The sequence below is a fragment of the Myxocyprinus asiaticus genome, chromosome 33 (assembly GCF_019703515.2).
Source record: "Myxocyprinus asiaticus isolate MX2 ecotype Aquarium Trade chromosome 33, UBuf_Myxa_2, whole genome shotgun sequence".
Lineage (NCBI taxonomy): Eukaryota > Metazoa > Chordata > Actinopteri > Cypriniformes > Catostomidae > Myxocyprinus > Myxocyprinus asiaticus.
This window is the reverse complement of record NC_059376.1, coordinates 41361793-41385792: the sequence shown is the minus strand read 5'-3', so window position 1 is coordinate 41385792 and position 24000 is coordinate 41361793. Positions and strand designations below refer to the sequence as shown.

The window sequence follows — 24000 nt, the reverse complement described above, 5'->3', positions numbered from 1 at the left end:
CTTTGAGAAGTTTGGTGATTTTCCTCCCATTTGTTCAGAGTTTGTGATTTGTTTCTTTGTATTTTACAGCTGAATGTCTCTTGTGAAGCCCCCCCAGAGATCAGTATTAGCCGCGAGATCAAAATAATTAAAACATGCTCTCTCCTGAAACACTGCATTGATTTGCTGCATACTAAATTGTGCTTCCAGCTGGCTTCAGATGTATAAGCAAATTTTTGCATCCACATTTGCATGTGTGAAATAACCTGCAGTATGTTAAATAGCTGATTGAGTGCAGACTGTTTTAAAGGGTGAGAGAAAATCACTAATTATTACAGTCTCCCTTTTTTTTTATCTTTGATTACAGGACAGTTCATTAGTTCAAATGAAAATAGGACAAAAGTCAAATTGATCTCTGCTGAATCTTTATGTGAGCAAAGAGCCACAGAGTCCCAGTCCCGTCCCAGACTTAAGCCAATATGTTGTCAGTGTTGCTCTGGATGGCTGGTTGGGATGCTCAAACAGAGGGATGTTTGATATCGCCACAGTGTTACTATTTTTGGGGAAATCAACCTACAATACAAATGGCTTATGTGTAGTTTTCTCTGCATATTACAGTGGAATAAGAGAATATATTGTATTTTCCCATAAAAAATGACACATCAGGTTGATGTAAAAAAACTGGTTAGGTTTAATAAACCAGTTTCATAAAAGTCATTGAGGAAATTGAGACTCAGAAAAGTAAAGTTAGTTCTGAGAAAAGTTCTAGCAACATTTATATGCAGACGATACACCTTCTTTAATATTTCGTTATCGAATGCAAAGACATTCAGAACTTTTAAATGTGACAAAAGAGTCCAAATACTTCTTGAACATTATATCTATTGTTTTATCATTTCGAACCTAACAAATTTCTTTTTGTGAAATGCTTGGTTTAAAAAGTGTGCTTTCTTTTTCTTTTTTAAATGTTTCTTGCTATGATATGCTATTTCATGCAATGCCACTCACACTAGGGATGTGAGATGCTGCTTATTTTATTTTCAATCTGCTGCCAACAAGGTCAGTATCGCAGATATTGATACCAAAATGCTATATGATGACTCTATTAAATAGATTTTTCCCCCCTGCATTTCTGAAGATAAAATGGGTCATTTTAACCTTTAAATATTATACTCAAAAGCCAACATTTTTCAAAATGTATTGGCCTGAACAGCAAATTCTCAGACATCAATTTTTGTGTATTGTTTATTAATAAAAACAGATTTTTTGTTTTAATTAAAATAAATATATCACAAATGAGCGCTATCTGTGACTGCGGAAGGAGAAATAGATCCAATCAGATGCAACTATTTGCTTATATAAAAATAAATTCACTTATGGAATGCAACAAGTGTTAATAGTAAATAAATAATAATATCACTAGTTGATTAAAAACCTTAAGTATTGATATATTATGTGAGTATATCGATCTTCTTGATACAACATCAGGATCTGAGATACAGTATCAATCCTTTAGGTTTGATCCGCCCATCCCTAATTCACATATTTTTTAAGTGTGGTGCAGGCCAAATACTTTTGTTGGCCACTGTATGATCATCCATTATACTTTAATACTGTATAAATTTATGGTGCATATAGCGATCTTTATCTGTCACAGATCATATTTTGGGTCCAGTGACATCATCCATTGTTTCAAATACAATAGCTATGAACATGTGCAATTGTTAAACACTCATTTGACGCATGCAGTGTGTGTATGTGTGTTTAGAATACTTCACAGTTTTTAGCCTGTTGTGCAAATATGTGCAACTCTATATGAGTCACGAGACCTTCGACAGGTTTTGGTGTTGAGTTTGTGTGTGTGTGTGTGTGTGTGTGTGTGTGTGTTTGTGCGTTCCTGTAGGCAGCACGTTTCTGTGAATGTGAACATGAGTTCAAACCGCTGCTGTGGGTTTGGATAGCGATTCCATAAGCATCTTTTGGGCTTGGCGTGCATGTGTGTCTCTGTGTGTGTGTTGTGTAATCGGTAAGCCTCCTAACTCTGTGAGGAGTGAATTGTAAAGCCGCAGGCAACTGAGAGAGAATGCCGGAGAGAGAGATGATGATGTGGAGGAGTAGGAGAGGTGCTTGTGCTTTTAATAGGAGCTCTTTTATTCCGTAGTTCATTTCTTCTCTCCTTCTCCAAGGATGCCAAGTAGAGACTGACAGTTAGAAACAGTCTGTGCATATCTAATATGATTGGGCGTGTTAAAAATAGACTGCACTATACACTCTCTGTTGAACTCATATGCATTTACGGCACAGAATACTTAGTCTACAGTTATGAGGAAGGGCTGTGCAATGTGGGTTATTGTTATTGCAATTTTTCTGACAGAGTGACAGGACCGTCTCTAGGATGCCTCCCAGCATCCCAAAACGGAAACATCAAACAATACACAAGACAGACAAAACGAGCACTAACAGAAAACACAACAGAAAGGGAGGGAAGGGAGGGAAACCAGGGAGGGAACTTAAGGAACGGGGCGGGGTCCAGCGGCCTGGGGGGAGGCCTCAGGGCGGAGACAGGGTCTTGCGGCCTGGGAGGAGGCCTAAGGGCGGAGGCAGGGTCTGGCGGTCTGGGAGGAGGCCTCAAGGCAAAGGTAGGATCTGACAGCCTGGGAGGAGGCCTCAGGACAAAGGTGGGGTCTGGCAGCCTGGGAGGAGGCCTCAGGGCAAAGGCAGGGTCTGGCGGCCTGGGAGGAGGCCTCAGGGCAGTGGCGGGGACTGGCAGCATGGGAGAAGGCCACAGGGCAGACAGGACAGAGTACAGGGCAGCGGCTACTGGACAGGGATCACAGGACTGGGCAGCGGCTGCTGGACAGGGGTCAGAAGACTGGGCAGCGGCCACTGGATGGGGATCAGAGGACTGGGCGGCGGCCACTGGACAGGGTTCAGGAGGTAACGGCTCAGGGGCAGAGCCGTGGAAGGCTCGGGCACTGGCTGCATCAGGGGAATGGCCTCCGTGACCATGAATGCTGGCAAAGACAGGGGAATGGTCTCCTTGGTCGTGAGCACTGGCAGGGACAGGGGAACATTCTCAGTGGCTGTGAACACAGGCAGTGACAGGGGAATGACCTCCTTGGTTGTGAGTACTGGCAGGGATAGGGGAATGGTCTCTGTGGCCAGGGGCACTGGCACTGGCAGTGACAGGGGAACAGCCTTCATGGCTGTGAGCACAGGCAGTGACAGGGGAACGACCTCCATGGTTGTGGGCACTGGCAGTGACAGGGGAATGACCTCCGTGGTCATGGGTGCTGGCAGTGACAGGGAAAGAGCCTCCATGGCTGTGAGCGCAGGCAGTGACTGGGGAATGGCCTCTGAGGCCGGGAGTGCTGGCAGCGACTGGGGAATTCTTCCATTGATGTGGGCACTGGCAGGGGAACAGCCTTTGTGGTTGTGAGCACAGGCAGTGACTGTTGAACGGCCTCCATGGCCGGGAGCACAGGCAGTGACTGGGGAATGGCCTCCATGGCCATGAGCGCTGGCAGTGACTGGGGAACGGCTTCCGCGGCCGGGAGCACTGGCTTGTTGGCCCTGGCAGGCATGGGCACTGGCTCATTGGCCGTGGCAGGCGTGGGTGCCGGCTCGTTGGCTGTGGCAGGCGTGGGCGCTGGCTCATTGGCCGTGGCAGGCGTGGGTGCTGGCTCGTTGGCTGTGGCAGGCGGGGGTGCTGGTAAAAGCAGGGGAACGGCCTCCATGGCCAGGAGCACTGGCAGCAACTGGGGAACGGCCTCCGTGGTCGGGAGCGCTGGCTCGTTGGCCGTGGCAGGTGTGGGTACTGGCTTGTTGGCTGTGGCAGGCATGGGCGCTGGCCGTGGCAGGTGTGGACGCTGGCTCATTGGCCGTGGCAGGCGTGGACACTGGCTCATTGCCCGTGGCAGGCGTGGGTGCTGGCTTGTTGGCTGTGGCAGGCGTGGGTGCTGGCAGGAGCAGGGGAACAGCCTCCATGGCCGTGGGCGCCCTCCTCCTCTTCCCTGTGGAGGGAAGTACTACTGCTGTAGCAGCCTCTGCCTCCTGGTGGTCAGCAGCAGTGGGCTCGGCCGAGGTGTCCAACTTCCGTGTGGGGGGTGCCCTCGTCCTTGGGTTGGGATGAGGATTGGAAGTCTCCCGAGGCACAGGCTGTGATGTTCTCCTCCCATTTAAGGGCAAGCCTGACTGCCTCAGGGAAACTCCACATCCTCACCCTGTTCTAGGAACATGGATCTAATGGGCTTGTTCAGACCTGCCCAGAAGAAATCAATTAGGCAGGTCTGACCGTATCCCAGACCCGAGGACTGGTGGCCAGTTGAAAAAAATTCTCCACTGGGTCCATCTTGGCCAGTTCACAATATCAGGAATAAGAGAGACTCAGGACCCAAACACAGAGTTAAAAAAAAATGCATTTATTAATACAAACAAAAGGGCAAAAATCAAACCAAAACTCCCACAAGGAGGAAAAACAAACGTAATCCAGGCTGGGGAAGAAGGTAAATGGGGCACAGGACCGACCGGACCAGACCGAACAGGAACAAGGTAGGGGAACAGGACCGACAAGGAATGTGAACAAAAAATGAATACAGGACCGACTAGATCACAAGACGACCTGGCACTGGACAGCACACACGAGGAGACTAAAATAGGGAGAGAAATCAAACGGGTTAACATGGGACAGGTGATGCAAATGAACTAATAATAAGCAAACATGGAGGCGGGGTATGATGTAAGATAGAGAGACATGCGGCGATACAGAAACAAAACAAAGCAACGTGCTCTCACAAGACAACAAAACACCCGAATGGCATGAGTGCACATCGCCAAGACAATAAGGCAAAATACTCCCATGCCAACCGACAAACAAGACAAGAGAATGCGTAGCAATGCCAAACCAAGCGATGCCACACATTCTCACACTAAACGAAACCTGAGCGTACATCGCGAGGCAAACGCCACAAAAAAGACAGGACACCTGTGTGAGAGTTCGGCCACAAACACACCTGACACCTTAGACCAAAGTGACAGAACCTCAGCACAGCATAGGCGCACCCGTGTTTGCGAGAGACAAACAAACTATTGACGCCAGTGCAATTTGCCAAGATGACATAAGCGCGATGCACCCGCGTCAATAAAAGACAGACATGGAGCACTAGTGTCCGGATCCCGACACAGACTGAACCCGAACCAGACAGGAAGTCAGGACCCAAACACTATACCCCAGATATGAAACAAGACAGACCGAAGAGCGCACGGCAGGGAATACAACCGAAACCGTGCTCTCACACAAAGACAGACAACGAAACACAAGACAGAAATGGGACGATGATGCCACGTCCTGTCAGACAAAAACCCAGACTGACAGAGTGACAGGACCGTGACAGAGGGACTCGAAAAACAAAATGCAAGTAATAATTCTAGTGGGATAATACAGAACTTTTCTTTGAGGTACATTTTATATTCCATATTTATTAGTGGATTACTGCAAAAAAAAGAAAAAGATTTGTAAACAAAATTTTTGTCTTGTTTTCAAGTAAAAGTATCAAATGTTGTTAAATATTTGTGTTGCATAAATAAATATGGAATGAGTAACCAAATTTGTTCACAGACGTTTCCTTTCTTAAAATAAGTGTTAAATTGGAGGCTAGCTAAAATTTGATGCCTGTATTGTAATGATTTGAATATCTGTTTGTTGATTGGTTTGTCTCTGTGTGAATAAAAGTCGTAAGATATCTCATGATTTCGCCATCTTTTCCAATTGATTATTAGTTGTCATGAGACTTGTTTTATTTCTTCTTTTTATTTTAGGCATAAAGCTCAGTTAGATTTGTGCATAAAAGAAGAAACAACAATTTGCTAATGGGGCAGGAAAAATAAACTTAATTCAAGATATCTTTTAAACAAGCCATACTATCAGATGCAGTTTTGCTTATCAGGTAGATTAACATTTTTAAGGATGTTTAGATATTTTTATGGAAAACAAGATGAAAATATTGCTTACTTTGAAAAAGAAACCACCCAGAATGCTCTAGTGTGCACAAAACACCTTAGCAACCGTGTTGTGCATGGGCAAATACCACTCACATTTGCTTCAGAAAGATACTAATCTAGATTGACAATGAAATAATCCATATAAAATCTACTGTGCATCTGGCTGGATGTTTTTATAACCAGATCTGTATTCTCATGGTTTTTTTTAGGTCTCTCTGTTTTGGAACCAATTCATGTGCAGTTTTATAATTGTAGTGTTTCACTTTTTTGTTGTTTTTACTCTTATTGTTGGAGCTCCTTTGTTTTCTGAGTTTGTGCAAAAAAAAAAAAAAACAAAAACAAAAACAAAACAAACAAACAAAACAAAACAATGTACATAGTACATTATGTAATTAAAGGGATAGTTCACCTAAAAATGAAAATTCTCTCATCATTTACTCACCCTCATGCCATCCCAGATGTGTATGACTTTCTTTCTTCTGCTGAACACAAATGAAGGTCTTTAGAAGGATATTTCAGCTCTGTAGGTTCTCACAATGCAAGTGAATGGTGATCAGAAATTTTAAGCTCAAAAAATCACATAAAGGCAGCATAAAAGTTATCCATTAGACTCCAGTGGAAGCGATATAGCAGGTGTGGGTGAGAAACAGATCAAAATTTAAATCCTTTTTTATTATAAACCTCCACTTTCACTTTCAGAATGTGAAAGTGAAAGTGGAGATTTACAGTAAAAAAAGGACTGAAATAATGATCTGTTTCTCACCAACACCTATCATATCCTTTCAGAAGATATGGATTTAACCACTGGAGTCGTATGGGTTACTTTTATGCTCCCTTTATGTGCTTTTTGGTGATTAAAAGTTCTGGTCACCATTCACTTGCATTGTGAGAACCTACAGAGCTGAAATGTTTTTCTAAAAATCTTTGTGTTCAGCAGACAAATGAAAGTGATACACATCTGGGATGGCATGAGGGCGAGTAAATAATGAGAGAATTTTAATTTTTGGGTGAACTAACCCTTTAAAGTTTCTTATTGTTTACTTTCCCTTTTTATTCTTTCTTTAAAGGGCAAGTCCATTCAGACCTTGTCTTTAAGTCTACAAGCACAAAACAAGAACAAGACCTTCAAAACTGAGGCTTCCAGAGGACGCAAAGACACATATATTAAGGTAAGCCTACAGCTGTATGCAGCAAGTCAACAAAGTGTCTTAGATTATTTTGTATAAAGCATTCAGTTCCTTAATGACCCCATGCAATTTATTTATTTTATTTATGAGTTATTAGAGTTCTTTTTATAGGGACATTACAAAAACATAATCTTAGTTGAAAGGCCAATAAAATAAAATGCATTTTACATAGAGACATAATCCCTATTGAAACAGGAAGTTTAGGCGGTACATTGCGAAGCACTCATCCCCATTTTTTTATGGTTGCCAACAGACTAGTTTCATCATAGCCTTGACCATGATGTGTTCAACACACTCTCAAGGCGAAATCATCAGGATCCGTACTACTTTTCTAAATTTGGCTAATTCGTGTGATATTGTGCAACTGCACTCGTTTGAATTTCACTACAGCCAATGACATCGCTGGACATTGTTTCCAACTAATATGCGACAATTACTTGCTTCTGTCACACACAACAGCTTCCTATCATGTTTACACACTCTACTGATCGGTTAAGTTTCGATAAGGGTTTGGGAAAGGGCATAATATTAATAAGCATGTTCTTAATGCTTCGTGTGTGGAACTTGCGCTTACTTCCTCATTAGACATCTGGGAATTTGCACGTGATGAAGTCGTATGAGTTTACGCGAACAACATCTTGCGAGACCATACGAAATAGCTAACAAGTAAATTATGTACAAATTTTCATGAAATCGGGTTGGATGTGTTACTTGCTAATCAAATGCAGTTGGTATTAGGAGGAGGGACATTTTCATTCTAGAGAGCTTTTGATTGGACAAAAATCTGTGTAGTGCAAGATGAGTCATCAATATTTTTCAGTACCTTGAAGAGACATTTTGAATGTGTATATTTGCTAGGTTCAGTTTGATCAACTTTTAAGAGTATACTTGAATATAAATGGCTTCAATGCTAACAGATAAAAGCCACATATAGAATGTGCATTTTAAATGTGGATATCTGATAAAGATGCATTTTTATCAACTTTTAAGAGTACATTAGCACTAGCGCTTCAACGCTAGTAGACGAAAGCCACACAACTACAGTTCTGATTTCATGGGGTCTTTAAAAGTGTGGATGTCAAGTGTATACTCACAAATCTCTTTTTCCTCTGTGTTGCTTTGAAAGATGGAGCAAGAGATATCGAAAGTGCAGCGTAAGATGTCTGACTTGGAGTCAGTTCTCCAGCAGAAGGACGTGGAACTCAAAGCGTCAGAAACCCAGAGGACCATCTTAGAACAAGACCTGGCCACCTACATCACAGAGTGCAGCGTGGGTATACTACATGTGTTTGGATGTGTGTATATCACACGATCTGAACTGCTGTTCAAACTCTTTGTGTTGTGTGTTTTAGAGTTTGAAGCGCAGTTTAGAACAGGCCCGTATGGAGGTGTCGCAGGAAGATGATAAAGCTCTTCAGCTCCTGCATGACATACGTGAACAGAGCAACAAGCTGCAGGAAATCAAGGAACAGGTACAGATCGATTATGTTCTGAATACTGTGACCTCTGAGATCTTTTCCCTTTACCTTTAGTCTTTTGTAGCCAGACTTTTGACTGAAAGACAAGAAGGTCCGATCCATATTTAAGCTTATTTTAGCCAAGAACAGCCTACTGTTCTACTCCCCAAATGCTTAATAAGTGTTGTTAGAAGAAATGGTGATTTTACAGAGTGGTAAACACTCGGCTGTCTAATTTTTTTGGAGTGTGTTGCTATCGTGTGATTTGAAATGAGTATATTGAGCATATTTTCAAAAAAACAATTAACCCTGATGAATCTGCATACACCTTTTGCATTTACGGGCCAATTTTGACCCGGTGGAATTTAAGATTATAAATCATTCTGAAGCTACATGTATATTTCAAGTCATTAATAACTCCTTAACTGTTCATACATGTAAAAAGATGATATTTTTGGCATGTTAACTGACAAATATAAAAGTTATTATTATTTATTATGCCTTTTTTTTTTAGAAATACAAAAATTTAGAAAGTCTTTGACATTTCAAAATATACATGTACTTCATCAAAACCAGTGTGATACATGTGAAGACATACTTTTTATCAACATTTCTGTGAAATTTTGTTTAAATATAACATAATATAAAATATATATTAACATCTAATATGAGAATTACTAGTAATTTATTAATTTACTAGTATTTATGAAACCAACATATTCTTTCTCAACTAAACATCATTATAACAACTTTACAACTCAGTTATACAACATTAATAATTTATTACTTTGTTTTTAAGCAAAATCTATTCTATATTCTCTCATGAATGGCCAAATGTTATTGTATGAGTTTGCTGTACGCTGGTTCATTATCAGATGGCAGAAGAGTAAAATGTGGACAATTTCCTCTTTCGAGCTGTATTTAGACTAATGTGTGCATGAACCTTTGATTTAGTTTATTTATTATGTTTGTTACACCTGACATGTCTGTTTTGTACAGGAATGTGTGTGTTTGTGTGTTACTGTATGTGTATGCGGGTATTTATCACTTTGTGGGGACCAAATGTCCCCATAAGGATAGTAAAACCCGACATTTTGTTGGTCCTCATGAGAAAAACAGCTTATAAATCACACTAAACTATGTTTTTTTGAAAATGTAAAAATGCAGAAAGTTTTTTGTGAGGGTTAGGTTTAGAGGTAGGGTTAGGATTAGGGGATAGAATCTATAGTTTGTACAGTATAAAAATCATTACATCTATGTAAAGTCCCCATAAAACATGGAAATCAGTGTGTTTATGTGTGTGTGTGTGTGTGTGTGTGTGTGTGTGTGTGTGTGTGTGTGTGTATGTTTGTAAACAAGAAGCAGTCCCAGTGGGAGACAAAAAAGTGTGTGTGAGAGTATGGGAAAGATGCTAAATGTTAGTAAAGTATTTATAAGAACGAATCAAATTCATCTATGTACAAAAAAATCTACATTATTTTATGTGTAAAGCCACAGTTGATGCTTTGGTCAACTTTGGCCCGCAAATGCGTAATATATCAACAAACATGTTTATTAAAAAATTTGAAAAATATGTATTAAAATATTGTATGTATTGTATGTATTTGGGTTAGTTCACCCAAAAATGAATATTCTCTTATCATTTACTCACTCTCATACCATCCCAGATGTGAATTACTTTCTTTCTTCAGCAGAACACAAATTAAGATTTTTAGAAGAATATCTCAGCTCTGTAGGTCCATACAATGCAAGTGAATGGTGACCAGAACTTTGAAAGTCCAAAAGGCAATAGAAAAGTAATCCGTAAGACTCCAGTGGTTAAATCCATGTCTTCTGAAGCATTATGATAGGTGTGGGTGAGAAACAGATCAATATTTAATTCTTTTTTTGACTGTATATCTACATTTTCACTTTCACATTCAGCCACCTACTGGTGGGGGCTGTTCAAAGGTGGAGTAAAAAAATGACATAAATATCTGTATTCTCACCCACACCTATTATATCACTTCTGAATATATGGATTTAAGCACTGGAGTCATATGGATTACTTTTATGTTCCCATTTACGTGATTTTTGGAGCTACAAAGGTCTGATCACCATTCACTTGCATTGTATGGACCAACAGAGCTGAGTTATTTTTCTAAAAATATGAATTTGTTTTCAGCAGAAGAAAGAAAGTCATACACATCTGGGATGTCATGAGGTTGAGTAAATGATGTGAGAATTAAAATTTTTGGGTGAACTATCCCTTTAAGTGTATTTTGATAGTCTTGACAGTCACAAAGTTTGGTTTCCATAGTAACAACTATGTGGTATTTAAAAATTATTATCTACCTCTCCTGGGTCAAAAATGAACCGAACGCAATAGGAGGGTTAAATTCACAATGGAAAACATCAAATAATGTGTTGTGATGGTGCTTTCAATATAACACAGGGTGAATAGAAGAAATATATTTTGGAGTGCTGCTTGCTGCAAGGACCTCGTTGGGTAGGATCCCAGGTGGTGCTCTTTGGTTGGGTTTCAGTCATAGGAATTCAGGGGAAATAGTCCAAGGCACTTCTTCTGGTAGAAAATGTAAAAAGCCTTTATTGTCAATTGGCTAGTCATATCAGGACAATAAAAATGGTAAAAAAACAAAAAAAAACAGTGACTGCACACTGATGCATTTCGGCAAACAGACTTCCTCAGAGTGTGTCAGGCACAAATGGGTCACAGGTGTAAATATAATCAACCAATAACACCTCATTAAATACCACAGCCTTATCAATAAAATACTGAATATGTAAGACAATGGATTACATTTGTATACTGTTACATGCACGTTTATATATACAAAAAACAACACCTATCAACAACTGTATTCATGTGTAAAACCCCACATTCATGCAGGCCAGCACATACAAACTGTGTATAGAGGACCATCAATATATCATAAACCTAATACATCACTATACCACACTCAAAACGCTCTGGAGTCAAATCTAGTTCTTCATTCAAACCCGGGAAAGTAGTGGCTTTTAAATGAAAAATCCAAAAGGCCTCTCTTTGTAAAAGTCTCTCCCTTACTGATAGTTTCCCTTACTGTTTCCAAACCACTAATTTTTAATGTGGAGGGGTTAGAGATGTGTACAGATGCATAATGCACTGCCATAGGGTAATCTTTGTTTCCTATACGAATTGCATTTTTATGATCCCGCAGTCTATCTTGCAATCTACGCTTAGTTCGGCCCACATAAAAACAATGACAGGGGCATTCAAGCCTGTAGACAACATATGTACTCTACAATTGATGAAGGATCTAATGGAAAAAGATTTGTTAGTAAAGACATCCACAAAAGACTTTGTCTTAGTAACATTCTCACAATGCTTACAATATTCCATGTATTTGTCTGTCCAACCATGTAGTTTTTTTATTTGTGGGTAAATAGCTTCTCACAAGTCTGTCTTTATTAGTTGGAGCTTTTTTATAGCTCACAATTGGAAGCTCCTGGAACAAATCCCCCAGTTCTTGTTAATTATCCGTTTAATATGTTGTGAGGAAGTGCTATATTCAGTAACAAAATACGGGCGAGTAGAGGTTTTTCTCCTGGGTTTCTTTTTAAGTAGATCATCTTGTGATAGGTACGCCATTTTATTTAAAGCCAAATCCACCACTTTGTTTCTGGTATCTTCTGTTTCTAAAGCGATCTGTCATGTCTATGGCAAGATGTTCGAAGACTTGATCTTGATCACATATGCATCTTAGTCTTTGAAATTGTCCAAGAGGTATATTGCCCTTAAGCTCGTAACACAATCTTATCTTTTCCTCATGAGGAAGGCCAAAATATTATTGTGGCAGGGTCCTTGATGAGTGGACTTACACCTGACAACAGTAATGAGGACCAAAATTGCGCCTTTATGGAATTGAAAAAAAGAATTAAAAAAGATGTTAAGCTTGAACTGAATGTGATCACTCTATCGGACTATTGGAGACATGACCTCATTCCACGGGGATTGCGCATCAGTAAATTTCCCATCTATGGTAAAGACAACAAGGAATTCACAGAGATATGGGAAGCCATTCTCAATAACTGTTCATTAGATTTGATGCTGTTTGTTGATTGAAGAATCTAAAAAAGACTGAGAGAAAGTTCAACAATAAATCATTGAAGTGAAGAACAGAATTGCTATCACTGGTGCAGCAGAGGAAAAGGAACTTTTGGAAACTCATAATGATTTGACTAAATTGACAGAAAACCTAAAAAAACAGAAAGTGGATAAATTCAGGAGAGATGAGAAGGATTATAAGGATGGAAAGGTGTATACCAGGAAAACATCTGAACGCAGTAAACAGAAATGGCATCCGGCAAGTAGGTCACAACGCACTGAACGCTCAGTCTCCTTTAATCTGACCAGTAGTGGGGCCTGGGTAGCTCAGTGGTAAAATACGCTGGCTACCACCCCTGGAGTTCGCTAGTTTGAATCCCAGGGCATGCTGAGTGACTCCAGCCAGGTCTCCTAAGCAACCAAATTGGCCCGGTTGCTAGGGAGGGTAGAGTCACATGGGGTAACCTCCTCGTGGTCGCTATAATGTGGTTTGTTCTCGGTGGGGCGCATGGTGAATTGAGCGTGGTTGCCGCGGTGGATGGCGTGAAGCCTCCACACGTGCTATGTCTCCGTGGCAACACGCTCAACAAGCCATGTGATAAGATGTGCGGGTTGACTATCTCAGACGCGGAGGCAACTGGGATTCGTCCTCCACCACCCGGACTGAGGCGAATCACTATGTGACCATGAGGACTTAGAGCGCATTGGGAATTGGGCATTCCAAATTGGGAGAAAAGGAGGAAAAATCCCCCCCCCCAAAAAAAATTCTGACCAGTAGTGATGATGATTACCTTTCTGATAGTAGAGTGGATTCAAGTAGTGTTTTTTTACATCCACAGCCAAAACAGCTCATGGATTCAATACAAAGAGAAAGATAAGGAGGGGGAGAAAAAAGGCAGCAAAACCACCAGCGACATCCAACCACACATGGCTTTACTAAACGGACACTGTAGTAAATATATCAGGAGTTCCATTAACGGATGATGCGGTACAGGTTTTGTCAAAAGGTCTCTCATTTGCCCCTACAAGTGAAACAACAGAGTTTAAAACTAAGACAGACTTATTTTGATTCTATCGGAATCTGCAGTTGCAGGCAAGGTATATAAACGAGCAACAAACTTAAGTGATACTCCTACAGGAGATAATAGGGACTCTCCAATTACTTGCCCTGTGTTCAAATCAAAATCATCATTTATGCCACCCACACAGAATTCTTCAATAAACACGTTTGCCAAAAGGTTAATTATAATGTTGATCTGCTGTTTAAAAAGGGTTTCACACCAGTAATGAACAATCTAACGAAAAAAGAGCAAGGTGCGTTGAATTCTCTTGCAAACAATAAAGATCTTTTGAACAAGCCAGCAGACAAGGGTGGAGCTGTAGTAATATGGAGTAGAGATATGTGTACATAAGAGGCTAACAGACAACTTAAAGATAAGACCTCCTATCAACATTTACGGTGTGATCAATCTGAAATGATGAGAAAGGAATTGTTGTCTTTACTTACAGATGCAAGAGAAACAAATGTGGATTACGGACATTTAATTAAAATTCTTGTATGTAAAAAATCCACGTATTGCCTATTTCTATATGCTTCCTAAAATACATAAAAACTTGAACAAGCCTCCTGGACATCCTATTATCAACAATAATGGCAGTCTTTTGGAATCATTTACACAATACATTGAGTTTTTCATTAAACCTTTGGTACCTACTCTTCCGGCATTTATTCAAGACACGACGGATGTGATTAAAAAAAAATAAAACAATTAGGAACTGTTGATTCTGCATCTTACATGGTAGTTATGGATTTCAAGGCATTGTATACCAATATTAACCATGATGAAGGTCTTAGAGCATTGAGACACTATGTAAGATCAATGCCAATAGAAGAGAGTCCTCCCACAGACTTCATTCTAACACTTATGGAATATGGAAGATAGCTTCTTTCAGCAGATCAGGGGCAATGCTACGGGAGCTTGCTTTGCCCCTAATTACGCCAATCTGTTTTTTTGGGCCTTTGGGAAGAGGGGTTTGTCTTCAATGCTGTTGCAAATCCTTTCCATAATAACATAAAGTGGTGGACCAGACATATTGATGACATTTGCATGATTTCTGAAGGAAGTGAAACCGAATCACAACAATTTCACGCTTTTTTGAATACGAACAGCAATATCAAATTGAGCCTGGTATATAGCTCAGAAAAAATCTACTTTTTAGATTGAACCATTCATAAGGACCAAGATGGATGCCTTCATACCTCACTCTTTAGAAAAAGCACAGATCGTAATACCATTTTGCATGCAAAGAGTTTTCACCCTAAACATCTTAAGGGCAATATACCTCTAGGACAATTTCAAAGACTAAGACGCATATGTGATCAAGATCAGGTCTTCGAACATCTTGCCATAGACATGACAGATCGCTTTAGAAACCAGAAACAAAGTGGTGGATTTGGCTTTAAATAAAATGGCGTACCTATCATAAGATGATCTACTTAAAAAGAAACCCAGGAGAAAAACCTCTACTCGCCCGTATTTTGTTACTGAATATAGCACTGCCTCACAACATATTAAACGGATAATCAACAAGAACTGGGGGATTTGTTCCAGGAGCTTCCAATTGTGAGCTATAAAAAAGCTCCAACTAATAAAGACAGACTTGTGAGAAGCTATTTACCCACAAATAAAAAAACTACATGGTTGGACAGATAAATACATGGAATATTGTAAGCATTGTGAGAATGTTACTAAGACAAAGTCTTTTGTGGATGTCTTTACTAACAAATCTTTTTCCATTAGATCCTTCATCAATTGTAGAGTACATATGTTGTCTACAGGCTTGAATGCCCCTGTCATTGTTTTTATGTGGGCCGAACTAAGCGTAGATTGCAAGATAGACTGTGGGATCATAAAAATGCAATTCGTATAGGAAACAAAGATTACCCTATGGCAGTGCATTATGCATCTGTACACATCTCTAACCCCTCCACATTAAAAATTAGTGGTTTGGAAACAGTAAGGGAAACTATCAGTAAGGGAGAGCCTTTTACAAAGAGAGGCCTTTTGGATTTTTCATTTAAAAGCCACTACTTTCCCGGGTTTGAATGAAGAACTAGATTTGACTCCAGAGCGTTTTGAGTGTGGTATAGTGATGTATTAGGTTTATGATATATTGATGGTCCTCTATACACAGTTTGTATGTGCTGGCCTGCATGAATGTGGGGTTTTACACATGAATACAGTTGTTGATAGGTGTTGTTTTTTGTATATATAAATGTGCATGCAACAGTATACACATGTAATCCATTGTCTTATATATTCAGTATTTTATTGATAAGGCTGTGGTATTTAATGAGGTGTTATTGGTTGATTATATTTACACCTGTGACCAATTTGTGCCTGACACACTCTGAGGAAGTCTGTTTGCCGAAATGCATCAGTGTGCAGTGTTTTGTTTTTTACAATTTTTAATGTCCTGATATGACTAGCCAATTGGTAATAAAGGCTTTTTACATTTTCTACCAGAAGAAGTGCCTTGGACTATTTCTCCTGAATTCCACAGGGTGAATAGAGTTTGCAAATCAATCCTTTTTGTTTTTATTAGCATTTTCCATTCTGTCCCAACTTTTTCGGAATTGGGGTTGTACTTCTGGCTGTCATAAACATGTTAATAACATACAGGAATATTCATGGGAGTTCTTAAAAATATGTATATAATATATTAGATCCATGAAGAATCATGTGACTTACGCCTTTATTTAACACTTCGGTTTGCGTGTGAGCATTTGTAAGGTACCTGAAAAACGTTTCCAAATAGAGCTTTACTTAAAGGGATAGTTCAGCCAAAAAATTTAAATTCTGTCATCATGTCGTTCCAAGCCTGTATGACATTCTATCTTCCATGGAACACAAAAGACAGGATGTTAGCACCAGTCACCATTCACTTTCATTGTGTGGAAAAACGTTGCAAAAAAAAAAAATGTAATGGTGACTGAGGCTATCAGTTCCTAAAACTCTGGCTAACTTTTCATTTGTGTTCCACAGAAGAAAGAAAGTCATACAGGTTTGGAACAACATCAGGGTGAGTAAATGATAACATAATGTTAATTTTTTTGGCTGAACTGTCCCTTTAATTTCAGCATCCACCAGCTAGACACAGACTATAAGAGCCCTGCTGATAGAGTCCACAGTATGAGCACAAAATAAATGAACTCATTTTCCACCACTGAAGCCCATTTCAGCTTCTGAAACCGCTGAAATAGCATTTGCCACTTACAGCTGTAAAGGGGTAGAGAATGTAAGACCGAAGCATGTAATGTGAAGGAAAGAACATACTAGTAAAACAGCCTGCTCTCTGGCGTTTTCTTGTGCATCTCCCACAGAGCCAGACTCCATCGCACTGTGGTTGCCATGGAGACAAAAATGGTACCTCGGAGTGAAGGATGTTGCAGATGCAGAGCAAGCGCTGTCGTGACAAACCAGCAAAGGTCTCGAATTAGCAGCAATCAGACTTTAAATGAAGCGTTTACATTTCGGTTTATCTTCCAAATATCAAAGCATTTATTTAAGCGGCACTAGACTGCACAAACATCCGCAGCAACAGATGTTTTACTTGTGCTCATGCATTTCAGATATATTTAGTAAAATATTTGGAAAAATTGTGAAAGGAACAAAGCACTGATAAAGTTCACCAATGATGCATTCAGAGTCTTGGTATTGCTGTACATTCCAGTAACATAAAACTGGATTCTCAAATCATATTACATATTACATATTACATTTCACACTAAAATCATGTTTACATGCATATTGTTTATGTTTTGTGGCTATACTTCTGAGACAGTGAGTATTTTGATGTTCAAAAATTGGCCCCATTCACTTCTATTGTAAGTGTCTCACTGTAACCCAGATTTTTTCTTTTTTAAAGAAAAGGAGGGACGAGTCGAAATACATTTTTTGGTAAACAATATTATGCCACAAATGCTGTCAATTTAGCTTAAATTGCATTGAACCTGGAATATTCCTTTAAGAAAGTAAATACAGATCATTTTTATTTCATGTTGATTTTAAAGATATGACATTTATTGACAACATTTTCTTTTTAGTTGCTCCTTATTGCACCTCGACAAAAACTGGTCTATTAAGTTGTCATTTTAAAGCCTGTTATCTTGCATTTAGATGGGGATTTTCTATTTAAGTGGTTTTAGTGGATGTTGAAGTAATTTGCTGTGTTAAAGTTTAGTTTAGCTTTTTTAAAGAGTCATGAGCTATGGTGAGTTTTCAGTTGAACTAGCTGTAGTTTTAGTCCAATTTAAGCTACATTGTCTATAGATTTGTGTTATTTAATTGTTGCTGCCCAGAGGAAAAATTTATTGCCCAGAAGGTGCTCTTTCATAGCTCAGGAGACTTCATGAACGTCTTAGTTATGTCTTCAAAGTATCAACTTTGTCTGAGATGTTTCTCCTAAAATTCCTAATAGGAGAAATTAAAATAGACACAAGCCCATTGTTGACATACAAAGAACTATACTGTAAAGTGAATGTGGATATTAGCATAGCCTGATCATATGGAAGAAATTGATGAGAAACGTTTGAGTACATATTGAGATCTCTGATGTTTCATCAGCATCTTGACAAATCTGAGCTCAGTTTGAGACATACATGTTGTTGAGATCTCTTATGAAGCTCTGGAGGAGACACATGGGAGATTTCTGAGGTTTTTTCTCAACAGAAAAGAAATTTAAAAACTTTGTATTTTCTCTTTAGCCTATTTAATCTCACTGCTGTCTATGAGAAACATTAGAGAGTTTGAAAAGATCTCTTTTGTGATTTCTCTTTCCAGCGGGTGAACCTTCATGTTGATAACAGCAGATGTTTTAAAATCCCATCCCACTTTTCCTGCTGCTGTAACGTCATTTACATGATTGACGTTATTTGTGCAGGAGAGCAATTAGCTCGCAATTGATAATTAAACAGTCACATTAGTTGAGAGGACTGAGACACAAACAATGTGTTGATTCACTATGGGCTGATTTTTTCACATTGCTGTCACTTTGGGAGGTAATTTCACGAAATGTCGAGCACCTCTTCTCTGTCATTTATGTTGAATGTAATTATAGTTTTAATTACAGTAATGTAAAATTAAAAAACAAAAACATTCTGTTTGAAACTTGTGTCTGTTTTATGTGAGTGAGAGAGATGATATTAGTTTGTTAAGCCACAAATATGAGAATCTGAGCTTTATTGTGAATATTGTCACACTAAAAGGCATTGTTACCAGCAAACTAACAAAACTACATTACAATTAAAATACTATGGACACACATTTTCATTAAAACGTTATTTCTTTATAAAATTCATGAAGTGGTATTCTTCCACTGAAACAGTGTTTCTTAACTGGTTGGTCGCAGGTGTGTTCGGATAGGGACCCAGACAGCAGGAAAAGAACAATGCCATGGTTCTCCCTCCAATAATCTTGTGTTTGTTGCTTTTATGCTTCTGATCTGCTCTGCTCTTATCTACTGTATCTCTGGAGCAGATGCACGTCAGCTGGACTTCCCTCGATATTGCAGCACAGACCACAAAAAAGAAGCGACCTGAATTCTAGTTAGAATCTTCAAGTTTAAACTGCTGTGGAGGAAGTCAAACATTCAAACAATAGACAGTTCCAGAATTAGAAACAGCACTGAGGAGAAAAAAAAACATGCGGCAAAATAAAGTTTTTTTCTGGGGCTGGGAAATTTAATGTGTTAATTTCTGCGATTAATAGTTTTTGTTTAACGTGTTAAAAATTGTATGCAATTAATGCAGTATCTGTTTTTTTTTCAAGGTGACTTGAGTTGTTCCTGGCTGGCCACTCAGTCTTATTGGCTCCATATAGATAGGATTTGGGCAGGGGCGGGGGCGGGGTTATGTGCGATGCACATCCCAAGCTTAATAACACGGGAGCAGATTTAATGTACAGAGAATGGAGACTTTGCCCGCAAGCCATGAACCAAGTGGTCCGTGCGAGATATATGGGCAAGCTGCTGTATCTCTTTGCATTGCCTGTAAATGCACAACTACTGCGGTCTGAAAGACTGTCTAAAGCGAAACCGCGAAAGAGAGACACAGCGTGTGCACGATAGACACTAAAATTAGGACGTGGCCATTCAGCAAGCTGCAGCCAGGTATCCTTGTAGAAACCGAATGGCAGCCAGATAAAATAATAGTTTTGATGGTTTTAAGCTTCAGCAAATTTAACTTCAGCATTTTAAAATGTTTTATATCTGTATGTGAAGTGTCTAATAATGCATAGGCAATGTACAATAAGTTTCTCTTGCCAATAAATTTTGATATTAATTAAATCTGCCCATTTGATCCTATTTTTATTTTTTATTTTTATTTCACTGGAAAACACCAGAATTTTGCCCAACTTTTAATTACAGCATGTCCTCTGATTTATGGCATGTATGCATATACACATTGTATCAAATACATTGTATCATACACACGATCAGCCACAACATTAAAACCACCTGCCTAATATTGTGTAGGTCCCCCTTGTGCCACCAAAACAGCGCCAACCCACATCTCAGAATAGCATTCAGAGATGATATTCTTCTCACCACAATTGTACAGAGGTGTTATCTGAGTCACCATAAACTTTATCAGTTTGAACCAGTCTGGCCATTCTCTGTTGACCTCTCTCAACAACAAGACATTTCCATCCACAGAACTGCCGCTCACTGGATGTTTTTTGTTTTTGACACCATTCTGAGTAAATTCTAGAGACTGTTGTGTGTGAAAATTCCAGGAGATCAGCAGTTACAGAAATACTCAAACCAGCCCATCTAGCACCAACAATCCATGTGATTATCTAATCAGCCAAACATGTGGCAGCAGTGCAGTGCATAAAATCATTCAGATATGGGTCAGGAGCTTCAGTTAATGTTCACATCAACCATCAGAATAGGGAAAAAATGTGATTTCAGTGATTTGGACCGTGGCATGATTGTTGATGCCAAATGGGCTGGTTTGAGTATTTCTGTAACTGCTGATCTCCTGGGATTTTCACACAAAACAGTCTCTAGAATTTAGTCAGAATGGTGCCAAAAACAAAAAACATCCAGTGAGGGGCAGTTCTTCGGTGAGATTGCCAGCACTTCGCATCTTTATGGATGATGTCACAATTATCCTCCAGACTGCTGCATGTACAAACAGACTCTTACAATGGCTGGAAGAACTTTTGGCACGGGCCAGGAAGAAGATCAAGCCAGCAAAGTCTCATAAACTCTCTATTCATAAGGGGATTAGAAGCGAACAGATATCATTTGAGGTGGATGGTGAAAGAATCCCGATGCTGGTAGAGCAGCCCATTCGAAGTTTAGCGAGATAATACACAGCAGATCTGTCAGAGAAACACATGACAGGGTTGGTTCTGATGCAGCTGAAAGAGGGCTTGGATAAGATAGACAATTGTCATCTCCCAGGCAAATACAAGGTCTGTTGTTGCCAACTTACATTGTATCATCGCCTGATGTGGCCAGTAAAGATGTGTGAGATCACTGCAGGGGCAGTGGCAATGATGGACACCAAGGCCAACAGTCTTGATCTTCATCCATTTCTTGTCACCATGTGCCCTGTCTCATTTCTGGACCCCATCCCCTTGTTTGTCTCATTATTGATTAATCTGTTTCACCAGTTCTCCTTGTTTGCCCTTCTGATTTTCCTCCCTATATACATTTTCTGTTCCCTATTGTGTTTGTCAGTTCCTTTCGTGACTACTCATGTGGATTTTCCCTTTGGTTTTTAGAGTTTGTGGATTATCCCTTCAGTCTGTGTTTGTTCTTGTACCTGCCCTTGCCTTTGCCTGTTTTTATTTTTCCCTGCCCTGCCTACATTTCCAGCGGCCAGTATTTCGGTTTGAATTTGTATATTTTCTGATTATTAACCTGTTTGGACTTTTCTTTTCTTTTTTGTAATAAACCTTATTTTGACCTGTTCTTGTCTGCAATTGAGTCCTATTCCTTCCCCAAACACTGAAAGGTCGGCATCAGCTAGGAAAGTCATAATGATTGAACTTACTGTTCCATGGGAAGAGGGACTGGAGGCAGCTTATGAGAGGAAGAAGAAAAAATATGCTGATCTGGCTGCCGAGTGCAGGGAAAATAGATGGAGGGCTGCCACTTACCCTGTGGAGGTCATGTATCGAGGGTTTATTAGAACATCAATGCAGCACCTATTGAAAAACATTGGTATCTTTGGCTCAGTGTTGAAGAAGTCTCTGAAGGACATGGTAGAAGAAGCAGAAAAAGGGAGGTTCTGGCTATGGTTTGGAAGGAAGGATGAATAGTTGTTGTGCAGAAGCGAGAAAGTAGGAATAGGGAACAATTGTGATATGTGGTGAGGTAGCATGTAGAAGAGGAAAGGGGTGGGGAGGAATTATTTCCGCTGACCCACATGGTCCATATCCGGGGGTTTCTGGAGAGGGATTGAGTGGGGGAGCAAAACCAGGCCAAGCTAGGCATTGGAGGGGCGGCAGATGCAGTCTCGCGGCACGCCTCTCACGTCGCTCTCCTACTTAATCTGTTGGAGGATTGGTTTAAGGATAGGCACTGGACAGGTGGTAAAAAGAGATTGATAGCTTGTGTTTTTTGTAACAGAGAAGAGACCTTGGATGTAGGTTAGGTCTGCTTATGGGGGTGGGGGGGTGGGGGGGGGTTGGTATTAAACCCTGGTTGTATGGTTTGTCTTGACGAGAATGCAGGAATGTCTTGATGAGAAAGCTAGAACGAAAGGCAATCGAAGGATCCAGTGTCCAGCTGCAGGGGGTGGCAGGGAGACGTCCCTGAGCGATGCCCCACCATCAGGAGATGTTCTTGGATTAATGGTGTGAAAGATCCACAATAGGTGGCTCCCGGCTGATGAGCCCGTAGCTGGACAACTGAAGGCACTAGCGGAGGTGCAGCAGGCAGTAATGCCCAGCAGGTTTAGACATCTACCTGTGCATCTGTGTACAGTACATTGTATACTGTAAATATTTATACCTATAAAAAAATAAATAAAAAAAACCCTGAACATTTTAACATGTGCATATTTAAATAATTAAAATAAATGATGACCAACCAATTTCTTGCAAGGTCTTTAAGACAAAGTATAAAGTAAATACATTTATGATTTTACCTTTTTTTTGTAATGTATCATATACCACAATTAAATCACGATTAATCACAAAACAATGCAAGATAAAAGAAAATGTGACCAAAGCTACATTAAATACAGGTTAAATGTTTTGTTTTTTGTTTTTTACTATGTTTGGTTGCCACTTGATATCCAATTCAAAATCTGGGTCCTGAGGCAAAACCAGTTGAGAACCACTGCACTAGAGGTTCTAGTTACTGACATATAAACTAAGGCTAATAGTTGGTCTCGATGGGTGCTGTGCAGTTGTATATAATATATATGATTTTATATGAATACTGTATATTATATTATATTGCATTGCATTGCATTATATATTTTAGTGCGGCTGGAACACTATTGCAGCATTAGAAACATACGAAAAGTTTTCATAGCAACTGAAACAATCCCACATCATCTAATTTCATCTGTGTGTAATTACAAAGGAGCATGTCCAACATGCCGTACGACACGACTGAATAAACAGAGACAGTTTTTGATTGATCTTGTATGCTTGTCCCGTTGAATTTCCTGATCCGTCTTTCATTTAATATCATAAAACGCTGTTAGACGACTTGTTAGGCAGTCGTGGCCTCATTGGACATGTAGTGGATGTGATTTGTGAGCTGTATCTAATGTCTGATGAACAGACCGGGGCAGATTTGCCCTCTGATTGGCACACTCACTCGATACACCCACTCTCTGCCCTTTCACCCACTCAGCACTCTTATTTCTCCACTTCTCCGCTCTCTTGTTCTCGTGGTTACTCAGACTGATTCCATATCATCTGCTACACGCTTTCACAATGTCATAACATATTCTTGAGTCGCATCAGTCTAAAAGGGATAGTTCACCCAAAAAAGTGTGGAACACAAAAGAACAAAATGTAATGAATACTCAGATAATTGTTTTTTCATCTGCAGATGATAGTGACTGGCTTTTAAAGCTTAAAAATGAAACATTCATTAAGTTTACACACACACAGAGAACATGAGAACATGTCTCATACCATGTTATTACTTTATGATAGTCTCTGTCATCATGCTTTTCTGTTCTCTGTAGGAGTACCACGCTCAGCTGGAGGAAATGCGGGTGTCTATTCGTCAACTGGAGGAGAATCTCTCCGCC

At 39.8% G+C, this 24000-nt stretch overlaps 1 protein-coding gene across 1 annotated transcript in view; it reads left to right on the top strand.

Annotated features, from left to right (window-relative positions):
- The window catches only part of LOC127423772 (citron Rho-interacting kinase-like), a 93270-nt gene that overhangs the window by 6399 nt on the left and 62871 nt on the right, over positions 1–24000 (top strand). Inside the window, exons 2-5 of the mRNA XM_051668329.1 lie at positions 7047–7148; positions 8293–8436; positions 8519–8638; positions 23935–24000. The exon at positions 23935–24000 is cut by the window's right edge and continues 105 nt beyond it. Coding sequence (XP_051524289.1) covers positions 8293–8436; positions 8519–8638; positions 23935–24000 — 330 coding nt within the window. The 5' untranslated portion in view covers positions 7047–7148. The remainder of the gene's footprint in view (positions 1–7046; positions 7149–8292; positions 8437–8518; positions 8639–23934) is intronic.